At 41.4% G+C, this 19,017-nt stretch overlaps 1 protein-coding gene across 2 annotated transcripts in view; it reads right to left on the bottom strand.

Annotated features, from left to right (window-relative positions):
* Positions 1-19,017, bottom strand: part of LOC121532223 (protocadherin-15-like) — a 216,720-nt gene that overhangs the window by 190,529 nt on the left and 7,174 nt on the right. For both annotated transcript variants that reach the window (XM_045206129.1, XM_045206161.1), the window contains exon 2: positions 10,997-11,108. In XM_045206129.1, the coding sequence (XP_045062064.1) occupies positions 10,997-11,081 (85 nt within the window). In that variant the 5' untranslated portion in view covers positions 11,082-11,108. The remainder of the gene's footprint in view (positions 1-10,996; positions 11,109-19,017) is intronic.

Genomic DNA, 19,017 nt, shown 5'->3' with positions numbered 1-19,017 from the left:
CTTCCTTTCATTTCCACCCTTCGCAGATCAGTCTGCGCCGATCATTCTCTACAACCCACTATGGTAGATGAACAGTCTAGTGCAGAGCAGTTGGACGAGGCTGTGGTGGTGACGAGGCGTCTGAATAAAGTGCATGAGTGAGTGATTTGATGAACACCGTTCCTGGGTGGCCGGCTGGGAGAGATCTACTGCTTCAAGGGACTGCATTTGTTACGGGGGGGAGGGGTGTCAGTTTCCCATCGCTCCCAACCTCCATGCTTCAGGCACACCTTTACAAAATATGAATGGTTAGTTATGAGAAGACAGACAGCTCGGTATGAATAACACCGCGTCGACACGCCGCTGAATTCCCCCTGAAAGAAAGATAAGTGGTCATGGAGAAAATGGCTTTTCAAGGGATGGTGCACTTGCTGGATCATATATAAAAAAAATTAAAAAGATTTCTCTCCCTAACACAATCGCCTTTTGCAGACGGGCGGTGAGTGCACAGTAGAGTCAGTATGTAAATGGTTGGAAACCACTGCTACCTGACAAGACAGCAAAACGCTCCACCTCCCATATAAACAGCTCTAAATGTGTCTGGGTCTTGACTTCGCTCTGGAACGTTGAGCCTTGATTACATTGGTTTGTTGTGTCTGGAGAATGGATGTACGGACTAGCGTGGGGCAGCAACAGATGAGAAATACATTCAGAGTCCTAATGCCTTCTGTATGGCTGGCCTTCATAAGTGACTAATTACCCAATAGCTGACTAGGGTTATGAGTCACATGACATCAGAAAGGCTGTAAACCAACAACCCCCCAGTGACTGTAGCCCTCCTATCAACACTAGCTACAGTATTTGCCCAGCCACTGCAATTCCACAACCGTCTTTAACGGGTGTTCAAACAGATAGTGTTACGTTGAAATATTCATGGAATATTAGTACCCAGAACCACTGAATGAGTTCTTTGACATCAGAGGGACTCCTGTCTGTGATCTACAGTACCTTCCAGATTCCAAAAAAGCACAAATAATGTTTTGATGAATCGTTTGGGACTGTTCAATAAGAAACAAGAGCCTATAGACACAGCATCCAATTTGCCTACTGTTTGAAATAAAATATAACCAATATCCAGTGGTGCAAAGTACTTAAGTAAAAAATACTTTAAAGTACTACTTAAGTCGTTTTTTGGGGTATCTGTACTTTACTTTACTATTTATATTTTTGACTACTTTTACTTTTACTTCAGTACATTCCTAAAGAAAATAATGTACTTTTTACTCCATACATTTTCCCTAACACCCAAAAGTACTCTTTGAATGCTTGGCAGGACAGAAAAATTGTCAAATTCACGCAGGTATCAAGAGAACATCCCTGGTCATCCCTACTGCCTCTGATCTACTGCCGTCTGGTTTGCTTAATATAAGGAATTTGAAATTATTTTTACTTTTACTTTTGATACTTAAGTATATTTTAGCAATAACATTTACTTTCGATACTTAAGTATATTTAAAACCAAATACTTTTAGACTTTTACTCAAGTAGTATTTTACTTGGTGACTTTCACTTTTACTTGAGTCATATTCTGTTAAGCTATCTTTACTTTTACTCAAGTATGACAATTGGGTACTTTTTCCACCACTGCCAATATATCAGTTTCCTCAAAAGCATGTATATTTAGTATGTATAGTGCTAGGAACATCATGATCCACCCCTTGTACACTAGCCAACGTCATGTTTGTGGGATCATGTTGTTACATCTTCATAATTATTGTCTACAAGTAGTAAGTAATAGACATCCTTTTTTAAACAACTAAAATACTAAAGTGGGCAACAAATGCCTCATTAAGCAGACATTCAGTTAGCACATTATCTGACTATCTAATCATCCAACACCAAATCCATTAGTTTGTCTGGATGCCAAAACTGTAAAAGGCAAAGGAATCATCCCCTAAAACCTGCTCCAGTCAAAAAGCAATCTCCAATAAACTGATAAGTGTACCTAAGTCAATCAGTGGGTTATACACATGTATTCCATTTTATGGATTCTGCATTATTTGAAGCAGCACTAGCTTGGACTTGACCAATTAGGATTAGTATTCCATTTCAGAATAATGAGGGTGATGAGATCATCGGCTAACATCTGACCCTTTGATTGGTTAAATAGTTAAATGCTTCTTTGACCCTGCAGGTGTAATGTTCCTCCCATAGAAATATCATTACTAGAACAGATATCCCCATTTAAGTCAATACTCTGTTATTCTATTCCTATGCTTCCTCCCCCTTGTCCTGATATGACACCAGGACATTGGCTGATTCCAAAGTGGAGCGACGACGTGTGACAATGACCATGGACGTTTGATGTCAAGAGGCAATCCCTGCATGTACCCACTCCTCTAACTGTGATAACATGTGTGAGAGATGATGCTAGGAGATTGGACCGACGCCATCCAGAGTCATCATCAGAGAAATCAATTGCGAGCAATAAGGCTGCTAACTGATTACAGTCCAGGCCAGCGAGGCTAGCTTCACTCCCAGGACGAGAGGCCATTCTAATCACAATATTTATCCTTTGCCCATTCAAGAGAAATACACTGTAAAGGGGAGTGGGTTGGTAATGCGTTGTGATTTTAGTATGTGAGGTGAATTGGATACGAACAAAGTGAATGTGAAATCGATAAATAATTATAAAACATAAGTTGTGATGTCCGTATTAGAAGTCAAAAACACCTGTTGAATCAGTAATATAATTGAATAACTAGATTTTTTTCACAGAGGGAACTACGCTAAGAATAACTGCTTTGTAGTATGATAGCATAGTACCGTAACAAACATGATTTTCTAAGAACAGATCACACCTATTAGAATCCACTATAGTCCATCTTCCATGTATCATGGATCATGTCATACTTCACTAATGTTTTAGTTATACTTTTAATTAATACTCTGGATGGTGATAAAAACAGGATGATATTCTGATTGTCTCAAACCACCTTTTGAAGTCAAAGACACATTGAGCACAACAGGTGCCAGTGCCTGAGCTTTTTCAGGCAATGGGCATTCATTATCTGTTTTGTGTGCGCACGCACGCACGCGCGCGCACACGCACACGCACACACACACACACACACACACACACACACACACACACACACACACACACACACACACACACACACACACACCACCCATCCCATTATCTGGTCATCTCTAATGAGGCAGATAAAGGCTAAAAAAAATATATTTAAGAAACGTCAGGAGTCAGACTCCAAAACACTTCTTAGACCTCAACATGATTCATGACATCATCATTACAACACCCAACCTAAGATCACACTCAACGTTCTATCTTAACCCAACAAGTCATTCAAATATCGGAGATAATATGAGGAACATGAATGATGTCAGCATACTATTACACCCAAAATGAACACCCAAAATCTATCTCAAAATATTCAATTGACTTATTACCCCAGCGATGGCTTGTGTATACCATAATATGATTGTCACTATGGGAGTCTTGAGAATGTAGTTTGAGCCTATATTGGACAGAGCTATGCTGCAGCTGCACTGATATCAACCTGATTCTTGTATGCCCGGGATGGACTGAGGTGGTTTTCACCAGAGACATCAATCTCTTACAAGGTCAAAAATCCCGTCTCCTCCTGAGGCGGATGGATGAGCCTATAGGGAATTGCTTTGAATACCTTCCGATTTAAACTTTTGGACTCCGATCCTATTCTAGTTTATTCTAAACTTGTGCCTTGGCTAACTGCATAAGTGGGGGATAGAAAAGGAGGGTAGAATAGCGGTTAAAAGCTATTGAGGCTTTACCATTGACTGAATAGATTCCACAGTGCGGTTAACATATCTGTGCTGTGTGTATACTGGGAGAAATGTGATGAGTCTCAGTCACAAGCGGCTGCACAGTCAATTAGCCACTCAGGCCAAACATCACGGCTACTCTGTCATCAGATATGAGACTGTGTGGGCTTCCCTTCAGAGCATTTTATCCTACTGTTTTATTATCCGTCTTGGATCAGTATACTGGAAATAGGGCTGAGTGGGTGTGAGTCAGGGTTAAGGACCACACAGTTGAATAAGGAGACTGGGGGGTAGAGGAACAGATTCAGTCTCTGTCTCTGTCTCTGTCTCTGTCTCTGTCTCTGTCCTCTCTCTCTCTCTCTCTCTCTCTCTCTCTCTCTCTCTGTCACAGACCCAGAGGAAGGACACTGAAGGGTTAGCAGTTAGAGGTTAGCTGGATTACAGTCAGTGTGGTGTCTGGATGGGTGAGAGAAAGGCAGGTCTGAGCCAAACTGAGGCTGGCAATGCCTGCCCCCCTGATGAAATAAGTGCTGTAAGTTCTGTCAATACTCTCATCTCCACCATCAGTGCTGTAAGTTCTGTCAATACTCTCATCTCCACCATCTGTTTGGAGTAATCTGGTTGGAACTCAAAACAAACCAAAATACAGAAATTGAAATGGGTTTTGTTTAAACTCAAGAACCTCAAAAATAACTGAGGGGAGACAACTAAAAGATCGATGAGGATAGTGCTAATACATAAAATATACACTGCTCAAAAAAATAAAGGGAACACTAAAATAACACATCCTAGATCTGAATGAATGAAATAATCTTATTAAATACTTTTTTCTTTACATAGTTGAATGTGCTGACAACAAAATCACACAAAAATTATCAATGGAAATCAAATTTATCAACCCATGGAGGTCTGGATTTGGAGTCACCCTCAAAATTAAAGTGGAATACCACACTACAGGCTGATCCAACTTTGATGTAATGTCCTTAAAACAAGTCAAAATGAGGCTCAGTAGTGTGTGTGGCCTCCACGTGCCTGTATGACCTCCCTACAACGCCTGGGCATGCTCCTGATGAGGTGGCGGATGGTCTCCTGAGGGATCTCCTCCCAGACCTGGACTAAAGCATCCGTCAACTCCTGGACAGTCTGTGGTGCAACGTGGCGTTGGTGGATGGAGCGAGACATGATGTCCCAGATGTGCTCAATTGGATTCAGGTCTGGGGAACGGCGGGCCAGTCCATAGCATCAATGCCTTCCTCTTGCAGGAACTGCTGACACACTCCAGCCACATGAGGTCTAGCATTGTCTTGCATTAGGAGGAACCCAGGGCCAACCGCACCAGCATATGGTCTCACAAGGGGGTCTGAGGATCTCATCTCGGTACCTAATGGCAGTCAGGCTACCTCTGGCGAGCACATGGAGGGCTGTGCGGCCCCCCAAAGAAATGCCACCCCACACCATGACTGACCCACCGCCAAACCGGTCATGCTGGAGGATGTTGCAGGCAGCAGAACGTTCTCCACAGCGTCTCCAGACTCTGTCACGTCTGTCACGTGCTCAGTGTGAACCTGCTTTCATCTGTGAAGAGCACAGGGCGCCAGTGGCGAATTTGCCAATCTTGGTGTTCTCTGGCAAATGCCAAACGTCCTGCACGGTGTTGGGCTGTAAGCACAACCCCCACCTGTGGACGTCGGGCCCTCATACCACCCTCATGGAGTCTGTTTCTGACCGTTTGAGCAGACACATGCACATTTGTGGCCTGCTGGAGGTCATTTTGCAGGGCTCTGGCAGTGCTCCTCCTGCTCCTCCTTGCACAAAGGCGGAGGTAGCAGTCCTGCTGCTGGGTTGTTGCCCTCCTACGGCCTCCTCCACGTCTCCTGATGTACTGGCCTGTCTCCTGGTAGCGCCTCCATGCTCTGGACACTACGCTGACAGACACAGCAAACCTTCTTGCCACAGCTCGCATTGATGTGCCATCCTGGATGAGCTGCACTACCTGAGCCACTTGTGTGGGTTGTAGACTCCGTCTCATGCTACCACTAGAGTGAAAGCACCGCCAGCATTCAAAAGTGACCAAAACATCAGCCAGGAAGCATAGGAACTGAGAAGTGGTCTGTGGTCACCACCTGCAAAACAGTCCTTTATTGGGGGTGTCTTGCTAATTGCCTATAATTTCCACCTGTTGTCCATTCCATTTGCACAACAGCATGTGAAATGTATTGTCAATCAGTGTTGCTTCCTAAGTGGACAGTTTGATTTCACAGAAGTGTGATTGACTTGGAGTTACATTGTTTTGTTTAAGTGTTCCCTTTATTTTTTTGAGCAGTGTATATATATATATATATATCCTTGATATAGTTTGCTGTGAAGTTAGTTTGTTTTCGCAGTGAATGTCTTAAATATCTAACTAGTAGGCCTATATTATGATGAATTATGTACACTTATATTTATATGTATAGCCCAGAGGGGCATGTGGTGCATAGCAGAGAGAGAACTCTCTGTATAAGTGTGTAGGTGTGAGTGGGATACTTTGCCTGCCTGGGCACCGGATTGGTGCTGCTCAGTGCTCAGGGGGAACCAACCTGCAGTCCTATTAATGCACAGCTCTCGATCCCCAGGATGCAGTCCTATTAATGCACAGCTCTCGATCCCCAGGATGCAGCCCTATTAATGCACAGCTCTCGATCCCCAGGATGCAGTCCTATTAATGCACAGCTCTCGATCCCCAGGATGCAGTCCTATTAATGAACAGCTCTCGATCCCCAGGATGCAGTCCTATTAATGCACAGCTCTCGATCCCCAGGATGCAGTCCTATTAATACACAGCTCTCGATCCCCAGGATGCAGTCCTATTAATGCACAGCTCTCGATCCCCAGGATGCAGTCCTATTAATACACAGCCCTGGATCACCCTGGATCCCCAGCACAGTCTGGATATAGACCTGGACATAGCACCGTTTCAGTAACTACGTTTGTCTTAAATGATATATTAAATTGCTTAGATAATAGGAATCACTGTGCTGCCATATTTATAGATCTATCCAAGGCTTGTGATAGTGTCGCCCATCCCTATCCATTCATAGGTTGTCTGAATGGGCCTCAACCAGATGTCTTGCAAGTGGTTTGGGAACTATCTATCAGACAGGACACAATGTGTGCTTTCTGATGGTGTCAAGTCAAGTTACCTCAATATTACTAAAGGTGTCCCTCAGGGGATGATTTTGGGACCTGTCCTGTACTATTTATATAATTCATATTGGTCTATCTGCAAAAACCTGTAACATTCATCTGTATGCAGATCACACTGTTGTGTGCGCTATTACCCCTACGTCTGACCAGGCTATGTTGGAGCTGCAATCTGATTTTGTTGCCTTGTTGATTTAAAATTGGTATTCAATGCGGGAAAAACTAAGTGTATGCCATTTTATAATTCTCGTATAAATATTTCAGATGGCTTACACATTTATGCATGGGATGGTTCTTTCATCGAGCAGGTTCCCGCCTATAAATATCTGGGCTTTTAGATTGATAATAATTGGACGTTTAAAAAACATACGGATGAGCTAGTTAAGAAACTGAGATTTAAAGTAGGCTTCTTTTATAGAAATAGATCATGTCTCTCCCGGAACAGCAGGAAGCAGATTGTACATTCAACTTTCCTGCCAGTTCTTGTCTACGGTGACACCATTTATCAGAATGCAGCAGCCACTACTCTTAAACATTTGGATGCCGTCTGCCATAGCGCCATTCATTTTATCACAGGTGACAGTTTTAATACGCATCACTGCATTCTGTATTAAAAGGTTGGCTGGTCCTCATTAAAGTCCCATAGATCACTTCATTATTCCCTTTTTGTTCACAAAGCTCTACTACACAAGCTTCCGACTTACCCAACTTTATTGTTGAGGCATAAAAACATGAGTTACCAAACTCATTCACAGGGTTGGTTAACTTCTGAGGTTCCTCGGGTCTCCACCGAACTAGGTAAATCAGCTTTTAGTGTTAATGCTCCACATTTTTTGGAATCACTTACAAAATCGAGAGCGAGAGAGACAGAGAGACAGAGAGACAGAGAGACAGAGAGAGAGTGAGAGAGTGAGAGAGAGACAGAGAGAGAGACAGAGAGAGAGAGAGAGAGAGAGAGAGAGAGAGAGAGAGAGAGAGAGAGAGGGGGAGAGGGGGAGAGAGAGAGAAAAGACAGAGAGAGAGAGAGAGAGAGAGAGAACATGCTCAAATTAAGACTGTTTGCGTGGTGACACTGATCGGTATCTATCACGCCTATGAAGAGAGACGGACAGGAGAGCGAGATAAGAGAGTATTGAATTGAACTGAATTGAATTGAGAGAGAGAGAGAAGAGCACACAAGCTCAAATTAAGACCGTCTCTGTGGGATGCATTCATTTCTTTCTGCATTGGAGTTGCTTTGCTACTACACATTATTCTCATCTCTCTAACATCCATCTACTTCAGTGACAAATGGATATCTTTGACTGAAATAGGAAATTGCTCTAGCTTGTTCAGGTGGTCTGTTGTTTTACATGAATAGACAGACCATAAACTATTCTCCAGCACCTTGATGATCATCCTAGTTAGGTCAATATAAGAACAATACCAGCCTCAAAGCCTTGACCCCTAATTAAGTCTAATTGTACATCAGAAAGTGGGACACAGACAAAAGGTGTGAAAATCTGATTTCTTAACCAGAGGTGAAATTAACATCAGGCCAAGGTGAGAACAGTTCATTATAGTGGCCCAACCCGATAAATCAGTCTGAAATAGTTGGATCATAGACATTTCCACTTTGTTTCCCTTTTAAAATGTCTTCTTTTTTTTCAGGCAGATGCACGGAGGAGCTTAGATAAATCAACAGTACATTTCAGAATATTCAACTCCATTAAGTCACAGGTCAAATGAGTCAAATATCACAACATAAATCCTGAGGAATCTGTCAGGTAGAATATGAATAAGTGAGCAAGAGGCTATAACTGAGCAGGAGTATAGAATCAAAGCATAGCACTGGGTTGAGGCAGGCTGAACATGTCAGTTAGCTTGAATCTGAGACCATGACATCAAATACAGTGGTACAACTGACATAGAAATACTCAATGTTCATGGAAATAAACACATTGAAAGTATTTCAGTAACTGGGTATTCTGAAACAAAGACACACTGGCAAAGGTAGTTGTATTTATGTAGTTATATATACTGTATGTAGTTGTATATATGTAGTTGTGTATATATGTAGTTGTATATACAGTGGGGAAAAAAGTATTTAGTCAGCCACCAATTGTGCAAGTTCTCCCACTTAAAAAGATGAGAGAGGCCTGTAATTTTCATCATAGGTACATGTCAACTATGACAGACAAATTGAGGAAAAAAAATCCAGAAAATCACATTGTAGGATTTTTAATGAATTTATTTGCAAATGATGGTGGAAAATAAGTATTTGGTCACCTACAAACAAGCAAGATTTCTGGCTCTCACAGACCTGTAACTTCTTTTTTAAGAGGCTCCTCTGTCCTCCAATCGTTACCTGTATTAATGGCACCTGTTTGAACTTGTTATCAGTATAAAAGACACCTGTCCACAACCTCAAACAGTCACACTCCAAACTCCACTATGGCCAAGACGAAAGAGCTGTCAAAGGACACCAGAAACTAAATTGTAGACCTGCACCAGGCTGGGAAGACTGAATCTGCAATAGGTAAGCAGCTTGGTTTGAAGAAATCAACTGTGGGAGCAATTATTAGAAAATGGAAGACATACAAGACCACTGATAATCTCCCTCGATCTGGGGCTCCACGCAAGATCTCACCCCGTGGGGTCAAAATGATCACAAGAACGGTGAGCAAAAATCCCAGAACCACACGGGGGGACCTAGTGAATGACCTGCAGAGAGCTGGGACCAAAGTAACAAAGCCTACCATCAGTAGCACACTACGCCGCCAGGGACTCAAATCATGCAGTGCCAGACGTGTTCCCCTGCTTAAGCCAGTACATGTCCAGGCCCGTCTGAAGTTTGCTAGAGTGCATTTGGATGATCCAAAAGAGGATTGGGAGAATGTCATATGGTCAGATGAAACCAAAATATAACTTTTTTGGTAAAAACTCAACTCGTCGTGTTTGGAGGACAAAGAATGCTGAGTTGCATCCAAAGAACACCATACCTACTGTGAAGCATGGGGGTGGAAACATCATGCTTTGGGACTGTTTTTCTGCAAAGGGACCAGGACGACTGATCCATGTAAAGGAAAGAATGAATGGGGCCATGTATCGTGAGATTTTGAGTGAAAACCTCCTTCCATCAGCAAGGGCATTGAAGATTAAATGTGGCTGGGTCTTTCAGCATGACAATGATCCCAAACACACCGCCCGGGCAACGAAGGAGTGGCTTCGTAAGAAGCATTTCAAGGTCCTGGAGTGGCCTAGCCAGTCTCCAGATCTCAACCCCATAGAAAATCATTGGAGGGAGTTGAAAGTCCGTGTTGCCCAGCGACAGCCCCAAAACATCACTGCTCTAGAGGAGATCTGCATGGAGGAATGGGCCATAATACCAGCAACAGTGTGTGAAAACCTTGTGAAGACTTACAGAAAACGTTTGACCTGTGTCATTGCCAACAAAGGGTATATAACAAAGTATTGAGAAACTTTCGTTATTGACCAAATACTTATTTTCCACCATAATTTGCAAATAAATTCATAAAAAATCCTACAATGTGATTTTCTGGATTTTTTTTCCTCATTTTGTCTGTCATAGTTGACGTGTACCTATGATGAAAATTACAGGCCTCTCTCATCTTTTTAAGTGGGAGAACTTGCAGAATTGGTGGCTGACTAAATACTTTTTTTCCCCACTGTATGTAGTTGTACAGTACATACAGTACCAGTCAAAAGTTTGTTGAAGCTGGTTGAGAGAATGCCAAGAGTGTGCAAAGCTGTCATCAAGGCAAAGGGTGGCTATTTGAAGAATCTCAAATATAAAATATATTTTGATTTGTTTAACACTTTTTTGGTTACTACATGATTCCATATGTGTTATTTCATAGTTTTGATGTCTTCACTATTATTCTACAATGTAGAAAATAGTACAATTAAAAGAAAAACCCTGGAATGAGTAGGTGTGTCCAAACTTTTGACTGGTAGTGTATGTGCATATGATATGGGTACTGAGTAGGAGGTATAGAGGACTTACCGTCTGTGTCTTGTGACGGGCAACAAGTAGCTAACAGCAGAAGTCCTATCCCTAACCATTTGAAGTGCCATGACCTCTTCTGCATTTTCGTCAAACGTTACTGTGTGCCTACCTGGAGGGAGGGAAAGAAAGAAAGAAAGAAAGAAAGAAAGAAAGAAAGAAAGAAAGAAAGAAAGAAAGAAAGAAAGAAAGAAAGAAAGAAAGAAAGAAAGAAAGAAAGAAAGAAAGAAAGAAAGAAAGAAAGAAAGAAAGAAAGAAAGAAAGAAAGAAAGAAAGAAAGAAAGAAAGAAAGAAAGATAGATATTTATATGGGGGATACAATCTTCCCAGCTCTGCAGATTTTGCTGTGAAGATTATTTGTTTTGGTACTGTCCATTTGTAGCTTGTTTTTGGACACAGATCCAGGAATGGCTAAAGGATTGCAATATTGACCTGGCGCTAACCTTGCAGATAGCATTATTGGGTGATCTGAAAAGTCATAGTCAATCGATCAATAATATAATAATACTTTTAGCAAAAATGTATATTTTCAATTCACAATCTGTAGAAACAATGAGAATAGAAAGGCTCAGAAATGTTTTAAAACATCACAGTACAGTTGAAAAATATATGGCAAATAGAAATCCTATATGGATGGTGTTAAGAGATAGATGGGTGGTGTTGAATGGAGTTGAAGGATGGGACTAATAACAACTAACAACAAATAATAACAAGATAACTAATAATGTAAGCATACTGTGTCCATAATAAGTATATACAGTGGGGAAAAAAGTATTTAGTCAGCCACCAATTGTGCAAGTTCTCCCACTTAAAATGATGAGAGAGGCCTGTAATTTTCATCATAGGTACACGTCAACTATGACAGACAAAATGAGGAAAAAAAATCCAGAACATCACATTGTAGGATTTTTAATGAATTTATTTGCAAATTATGGTGGAAAATAAGTATTTGGTCAATAACAAAAGTTTCTCAATACTTTGTTATATACCCTTTGTTGGCAATGACACAGGTCAAACGTTTTCTGTAAGTCTTCACAAGGTTTTCACACACTGTTGCTGGTATTTTGGCCCATTCCTCCATGCAGATCTCCTCTAGAGCAGTGATGTTTTGGGGCTGTCGCTGGGCAACACGGACTTTCAACTCCCTCCAAAGATTTTCTATGGGGTTGAGATCTGGAGGCTGGCTAGGCCACTCCAGGACCTTGAAATGCTTCTTACAAAGCCACTCCTTCGTTGCCCGGGCGGTGTGTTTGGGATCATTGTCATGCTGAAAGACCCAGCCACGTTTCATCTTCAATGCCCTTGCTGATGGAAGGAGGCTTTCACTCAAAATCTCACGATACATGGCCCCATTCATTCTTTCCTTTACACGGATCAGTCGTCCTGGTCCCTTTGCAGAAAAACAGCCCCAAAGCATGATGTTTCCACCCCCATGCTTCACAGTAGGTATGGTGTTCTTTGGATGCAACTCAGCATTCTTTGTCCTCCAAACACGACGAGTTGAGTTTTTACCAAAAAGTTCTATTTTGGTTTCATCTGACCATATGACATTCTCCCCAATCCTCTTCTGGATCATCCAAATGCACTCTAGCAAACTTCAGACGGGCCTGGACATGTACTGGCTTAAGCAGGGGGACACGTCTGGCACTGCAGGATTTGAGTCCCTGGCGGCGTAGTGTGTTACTGATGGTAGGCTTTGTTACTTTGGTCCCAGCTCTCTGCAGGTCATTCACTAGGTCCCCCTGTGTGGTTCTGGGATTTTTGCTCACCGTTCTTGTGATCATTTTGACCCCACGGGGTGAGATCTTGCGTGGAGCCCCAGATCGAGGGAGATTATCAGTGGTCTTGTATGTCTTCCATTTCCTAATAATTGCTCCCACAGTTGATTTCTTCAAACCAATCTGCTTACCTATTGCAGATTCAGTCTTCCCAGCCTGGTGCAGGTCTACCATTTTGTTTCTGGTGTCCTTTGACAGCTCTTTGGTCTTGGCCATAGTGGAGTTTGGAGTGTGACTGTTTGAGGTTGTGGACAGGTCTCTTTTATACTGATAACAAGTTCAAACAGGTGCCATTAATACAGGTAACGAGTGGAGGACAGAGGAGCCTCTTAAAGAAGAAGTTACAGGTCTGTGAGAGCCAGAAATCTTGCTTGTTTGTAGGTGACCAAATACTCATTTTCCACCATAATTTGCAAATAAATTCATAAAAAATCCTACAATGTGATTTTCTGGATATCTTTTTCTCAATTTGTCTGTCATAGTTGACGTGTACCTATGATGAAAATTACAGGCCTCTCTCATCTTTTTAAGTGGGAGAACTTGCACAATTGGTGGCTGACTAAATACTTTTTTCCCCCACTGTAGGTGTAGGTTGGGAGCTTTTGTGAAAGAGCACAGTTAGAAAGATATGGCATATAGAATCAAACCGGATGGACATCATGAAAATGATCGGAGAGGTTTAGAGTAGAAGAAGTTCAGAAGAAAAAACAAACAAAATATAATTTTTGTAAAATTGACTGTGTCCATAAAATGTAGATAGTAAGTATAAGCTGGAAGTAGACGCCTAAGCGTTGTTGTTCACTAGTTTACTCCAAGTAGGGAAAGGGTGGTGGGGTTGGAAAGTAATAAAGGGGAATATTTTTTTTTAAAGGATGTGTATGTATATGTATGTATATGTATATGTATATGTATGTATGTGTGTATGTATGTGTGTATGTGTGTATGTGTATATATATGTACACATATATATCGTTCTCCGCTAACATCAAGGCGGTGACCCGATCCTGCAGGTTCATGCTCTACAACATTCGGAGAGTACGACCCTGCCTTACACAGGAAGCGGCACAGGTCCTAATCCAGGCACTTGTCATCTTCCGTCTGGATTACTGCAACTCGCTGTTGGCTGGGCTCCCTGCCTGTGCCATTAAACCCCTACAACTCATCCAGAATGCCGCAGCCCGTCTGGTGTTCAACCTTCCCAAGTTCTCTCACGTCACCCCCGCTCCTCCGCACACTCCACTGGCTTCCAGTTGAAGCTCGCATCTGTTACAAGACCATGGTGCTTGCCTATGGAGCTGTGAGGGGAACGGCACCTCCGTACCTTCAGGCTCTGATCAGTCCCTACACCCAAACGAGGGCACTGCGTTCATCCACCTCTGGCCTGCTGGCTCCCCTTCCTCTGCGGAAGCATAGTTCCCGCTCAGCCCAGTCAAAACTGTTCGCTGCTCTGGCACCCCAATGGTGGAACAAGCTCCCTCACGACGCCAGGACAGCGGAGTCACTCACCACCTTCCGGAGACATTTGAAACCCCACCTCTTTAAGGAATACCTGGGATAGGATAAAGTAATCCTTCTACCCCCCCAAAAAAAAATAAATAAAATAAATAAATAATAATAATAATAATAATAATAATTTTTTTTGGGAAAATTGGTTTTCCCACTGGCTATAGGGTGAATGCACCAATTTGTATGTCGCTCTGGATAAGAGCGTCTGCTAAATGACGTAAATGTAAATGTATATATATATGTGTATATGTATATGTATGTGCATGTATATATATATATATATATATATATATATATTTATTTTTTTAAACATGGGGGATTGGAAGTTATGCAGACAATTACATTGATGGAAGTTACAATCTATCTGCAATATTAAGCTGATCTACCCCTAAAAAAGAAAATAATAATACAAAAAAAAAAGAAAGAACGAAAGAAAGAAAGAGAGGAGAATGACTTTTTCTGTCGGACCAAGGGTTTTGTCCTCCTATCCTATCCTGACTTGAACAGGAAACACTACTCTTGGCCCTATCCACTAGGTCCACTAGGTCCACTAGGTCTAAATAGTTTCATAGCCAGGTGATAATAGCTGAAAGCTTGTAGATCCAAACCTAGAATACCACAACATCTTTACATCAACATGAACATTGACAACACAGAACAAACAAACTGCCATGCCATGGTATCTTGTCACGGTATCTTGACATGGTATCTTGAAATGGTATCTTGTTAACGTCTTAACTCTTTCTCTGCAACATTTGCCACTATTCATTCTCCAGAATCCCGAAAACCTAACCCTCACAGGAGAATTGCAGTTATTCTGAAAGGAATCAGAGTCAGTCCATTTCAAAGGACATTTCCTACCCAATTGTACCTTAGTGAAATAGTCTTTTTTCGAAGGGCTACAGGTGTCTTCTATCAAATTCAGGTTCTCTCATGTAATACCACCAGAGAGGAACTACATTCAACCATTCCCTTTGAAGTAGACAGTGTAGTTTATATTGTTTTCCACCTGAGAGATATTGCAGTAACGGTCCACAATAAAGTATAGCTTTGATGTTTCCTTCATGTCTTCATTGGTAACTAATTATATGAAACTCAGACTCTGTCATGTATCCCTTCGCTACTGATAATATGCCCAAAAAATGTTTTTGGGGGAAATGTATTGAAAGAGGATTGTAAGAGGATAGTGCTATGGTAAAAATGCAGTCAATTATTAAGATATGCAGGTACTGTGAATTCATGACCGTGTGGATCTCACAGACAGTACAGAATGCAATGTTATGCGTCATACTTCAGTAAATGGAATTTCACTCAAACTAAAAGATAAAACCAATGGTCAATAGTACATACTTTGGTAGAAAGTTTGAGTCCTGAGCAAAGGACAAATACCAGACAGACAGAGACATATCGTGACGTAGGCTTTCAAGCCAACCGGTTCCTTTAACATCAAGCCCTTCTCTTTCTGAACTGATTCGAGATTCAAGTGTTATTATCACATGCACCGCATACAGCAGATGTAAAACAGTACAGTGAAATGCTTAACTTGTGAGCTCTTTCCCAATAATGCACATCGCTACAAAGTCATATGCAGGGGCGCAACTTTGGTTTTAGAAGTGGGGATATACAGTGAGGGAAAAAAGTATTTGATCCCCTGCTGATTTTGTACGTTTGCCCACTGACAAAGACATGATCAGTTGATAATTTTAATGGTAGGTTTATTTGAACAGTGAGAGACAGAATAACAACAAAGAAATCCTGAAAAACGCATGTCAAAAATGTTATAAATTGATTTGTATTTTAATGAGGGAAATAAGTATTTGACCCCCTCTCAATCAGAAAGATTTCTGGCTCCCAGGTGTCTTTTATACAGGTAACGAACTGAGATTAGGAGCACACTCTTAAAGGGAGTGCTCCTAATCTCAGTTTGTTAACTGTATAAAAGACACCTGTCCACAGAAGCAATCAATCAATCAGATTCCAAACCAAAATTGAGCTATTTGGCATCAACTCAACTCGCCATGTTTGGAGGAGGAGGAATGCTGCCTATGACCCCAAGAACACCATCCCCACCGTCAAACATGGAGGTGGAAACATTATGCTTTGGGGGTGTTTTTCTGCTAAGGGGACAGGACAACTTCACCGCATCAAAGTGATGATGGATGGGGCCATGTACCGTTAAATCTTGGGTGAGAACCTCCTTCCCTCAGCCAGGGCATTGAAAATGGGTCGTGGATGGGTATTCCAGCATGACAATGACCCAAAACACACGGCCAAGGCAACAAAGGAGTGGCTCAAAAAGAAGCACATTAAGGTCCTGGAGTGGCCTAGCCAGTCTCCAGACCTTAATCCCATAGAAAATCTGTGGAGGGAGCTGAAGGTTCGAGTTGCCAAACGTCAGCCTCGAAACCTTAATAACTTGGAGAAGATCTGCAAAGAGGAGTGGGACAAAATCCCTCCTGAGATGTGTGCAAACCTGGTGGCCAACTACAAGAAACGTCTGACCTCTGTGATTGCCAACAAGGGTTTTGCCACCAAGTACTAAGTCATGTTTTGCAGAGGGGTCAAATACTTATTTCCCTCATTAAAATGCAAATCAATTTATAACATTTTTGACATGCGTTTTTCTGGATTTTGTTGTTGTTATTCTGTCTCTCACTGTTCAAATAAACCTACCATTACAATTATAGACTGATCACGTCTTTGTTAGTGGGCAAACGTACAAAATCAGCAGGGGATCAAATACTTTTTTCCCTCACTGTATAAATATATATATATACAGTACCAGTCAAAAGTTTCGACACACGTACTCATTCAAGGGTTTTTCTTTATTTTACATTATAGAATAATAGTGAAGACATCAAAACTATGAAAAATACATATGGAATCATGTAGTAACCAAAAAAGTGTTAAACAAATCAAAATATATTTTATATTTGAGATTCTTAAATTAGCCACCTTTTGCCTTGATGACAGCTTTGCACACTCTTGGCATTCTCTCAACCAGCTTAACCTGGAATGCTTTTACAACAGTCTTGAAGGAGTTCTCATAAATGCTGAGCACTTGTTGGCTGCTTTTCCTTCACTCAGCCGTCCGACTCATCCAAAACCATCTCAATTGGGTTGAGGTCAGAAAATTGTGGAGGCCAGGTCATCTAATGCAGCACTACATCACTCTCCTTCTTGGTAAAATAGCCCTTACACAGCCTGGAGGTGTGTTGGGTCATTGTCCTGTTGAAAAACAATTAATAGTCCCACTAAGCCCAAACCAGATGGGATGGTGTATCACTGCAGAATGCTGTGGTAACCATGCTGGTTAAGTGTGCCTTGAATTCTAAATAAATCTCAGACAGTGTCACCAGCAAAGCACCCCCACACCATAACACCTCCTCCTCCATGCTTTAGCCTCCTGTAGCTTAGTTGGTAGAGCATGGCACTTGCAACGCTAGGGTTGTGGGTTCGATTCCCACGGGGGGCCAGTATGAAAAAAGTATGAAAAATGTATGCTCTGGATAAGAGCGTCTGCTAAATGACTAAAATCTAAACTACACATGCAGAGATAATCCGTTCACCCACACCGCGTCTCACAAAGACACGGCAGTTTGAACCAAAAATCTCAAATTTGGACTCCAGACCAAAGGACCAATTTCCACTGGTCTAATGTCCATTGCTCGTGTTTCTTGGCCCAAGCAGGTCTCTTCTTATTATTGGTGTCCTTTAGTAGTGGTTTCTTTGCAGAAATTCGACCATGGAGGCCTGATTCACACAGTCCGTTCTGAACAGTTGATGTTGAGATGTGTCTTGTTACTTTGTGAAGCATTTATTTGGGCTGCAATTTCTGAAGCTGGTAACTCTGATGAACTTATCCTCTGCAGCAGAGGTAACTCTGGGTCTTCCATTCCTGTGGCGGTCCTCATGAGAGCCAGTTTCATCATAGCGCTTGATGGTTTTTGCGACTGCACTTGAAGAACTTTGAAAGTTCTTGAAATGTTCAGTATTGACCATGTCTTAAAGTAATGATGGACTGTCATTTATCTTTGCTTATTTGAGCTGTTCTTGCCATAATATGTACTTGGTCTTTTACCAAATAGGGATATCTTCTGTATACCCCCCTACTGATTGGCTCAAACGCATTAAGAAGGAAAGATTAACTTTTAAGAAGGCACACTTGTTAACTGAAATGCATTCCAGATGACTACCTCATGAAGCTGGTTGAGAGAATGCCAAGAGTGTGCAAAGCTGTCATCAAGGCAAAGGGTGGGTATTTGAAGAATCTCAAATATAAAATATATTTTGATTTGTTTAACACTTCTTTGGTTATTACATGATCCCATATGTGTTATTTCATAGTTTTGATGTCTTCACTATTATTCTACAATGTAAAACATTGTAAAAATAAAGAAAACCCTTGAATGAGTAGGTGTGTCCAAACTTTTGACTGGTAGTGTATATATAAGTTTGGGGTCACTTAGAAATGTCCTTGTTTTCAAAAGAAAAGCAATTGTTTTCGTCCATTAAAATAACATCAAATTGATCAGAAATACAGTGTAGACATTGTTAATGTTGTAAATGGCTATTGTAGCTGGAAACGGCTGATTTTTAATGGAATATCTATATAGGCGTACAGAGGCCCATTATCAGCAACCAGCAGTCCTGTGTTCCAATGGCACGTTGTGTTTGTTAATCCAAGTTTATAATTTTAAAAGACTAATTGATCATTAGAAAACCCTTTTGCAATTA

The sequence above is a fragment of the Coregonus clupeaformis genome, chromosome 1 (assembly GCF_020615455.1).
Source record: "Coregonus clupeaformis isolate EN_2021a chromosome 1, ASM2061545v1, whole genome shotgun sequence".
Lineage (NCBI taxonomy): Eukaryota > Metazoa > Chordata > Actinopteri > Salmoniformes > Salmonidae > Coregonus > Coregonus clupeaformis.
Note: the sequence above shows the minus strand (reverse complement) of the source record. Positions and strands in the feature narration are given on the sequence as shown.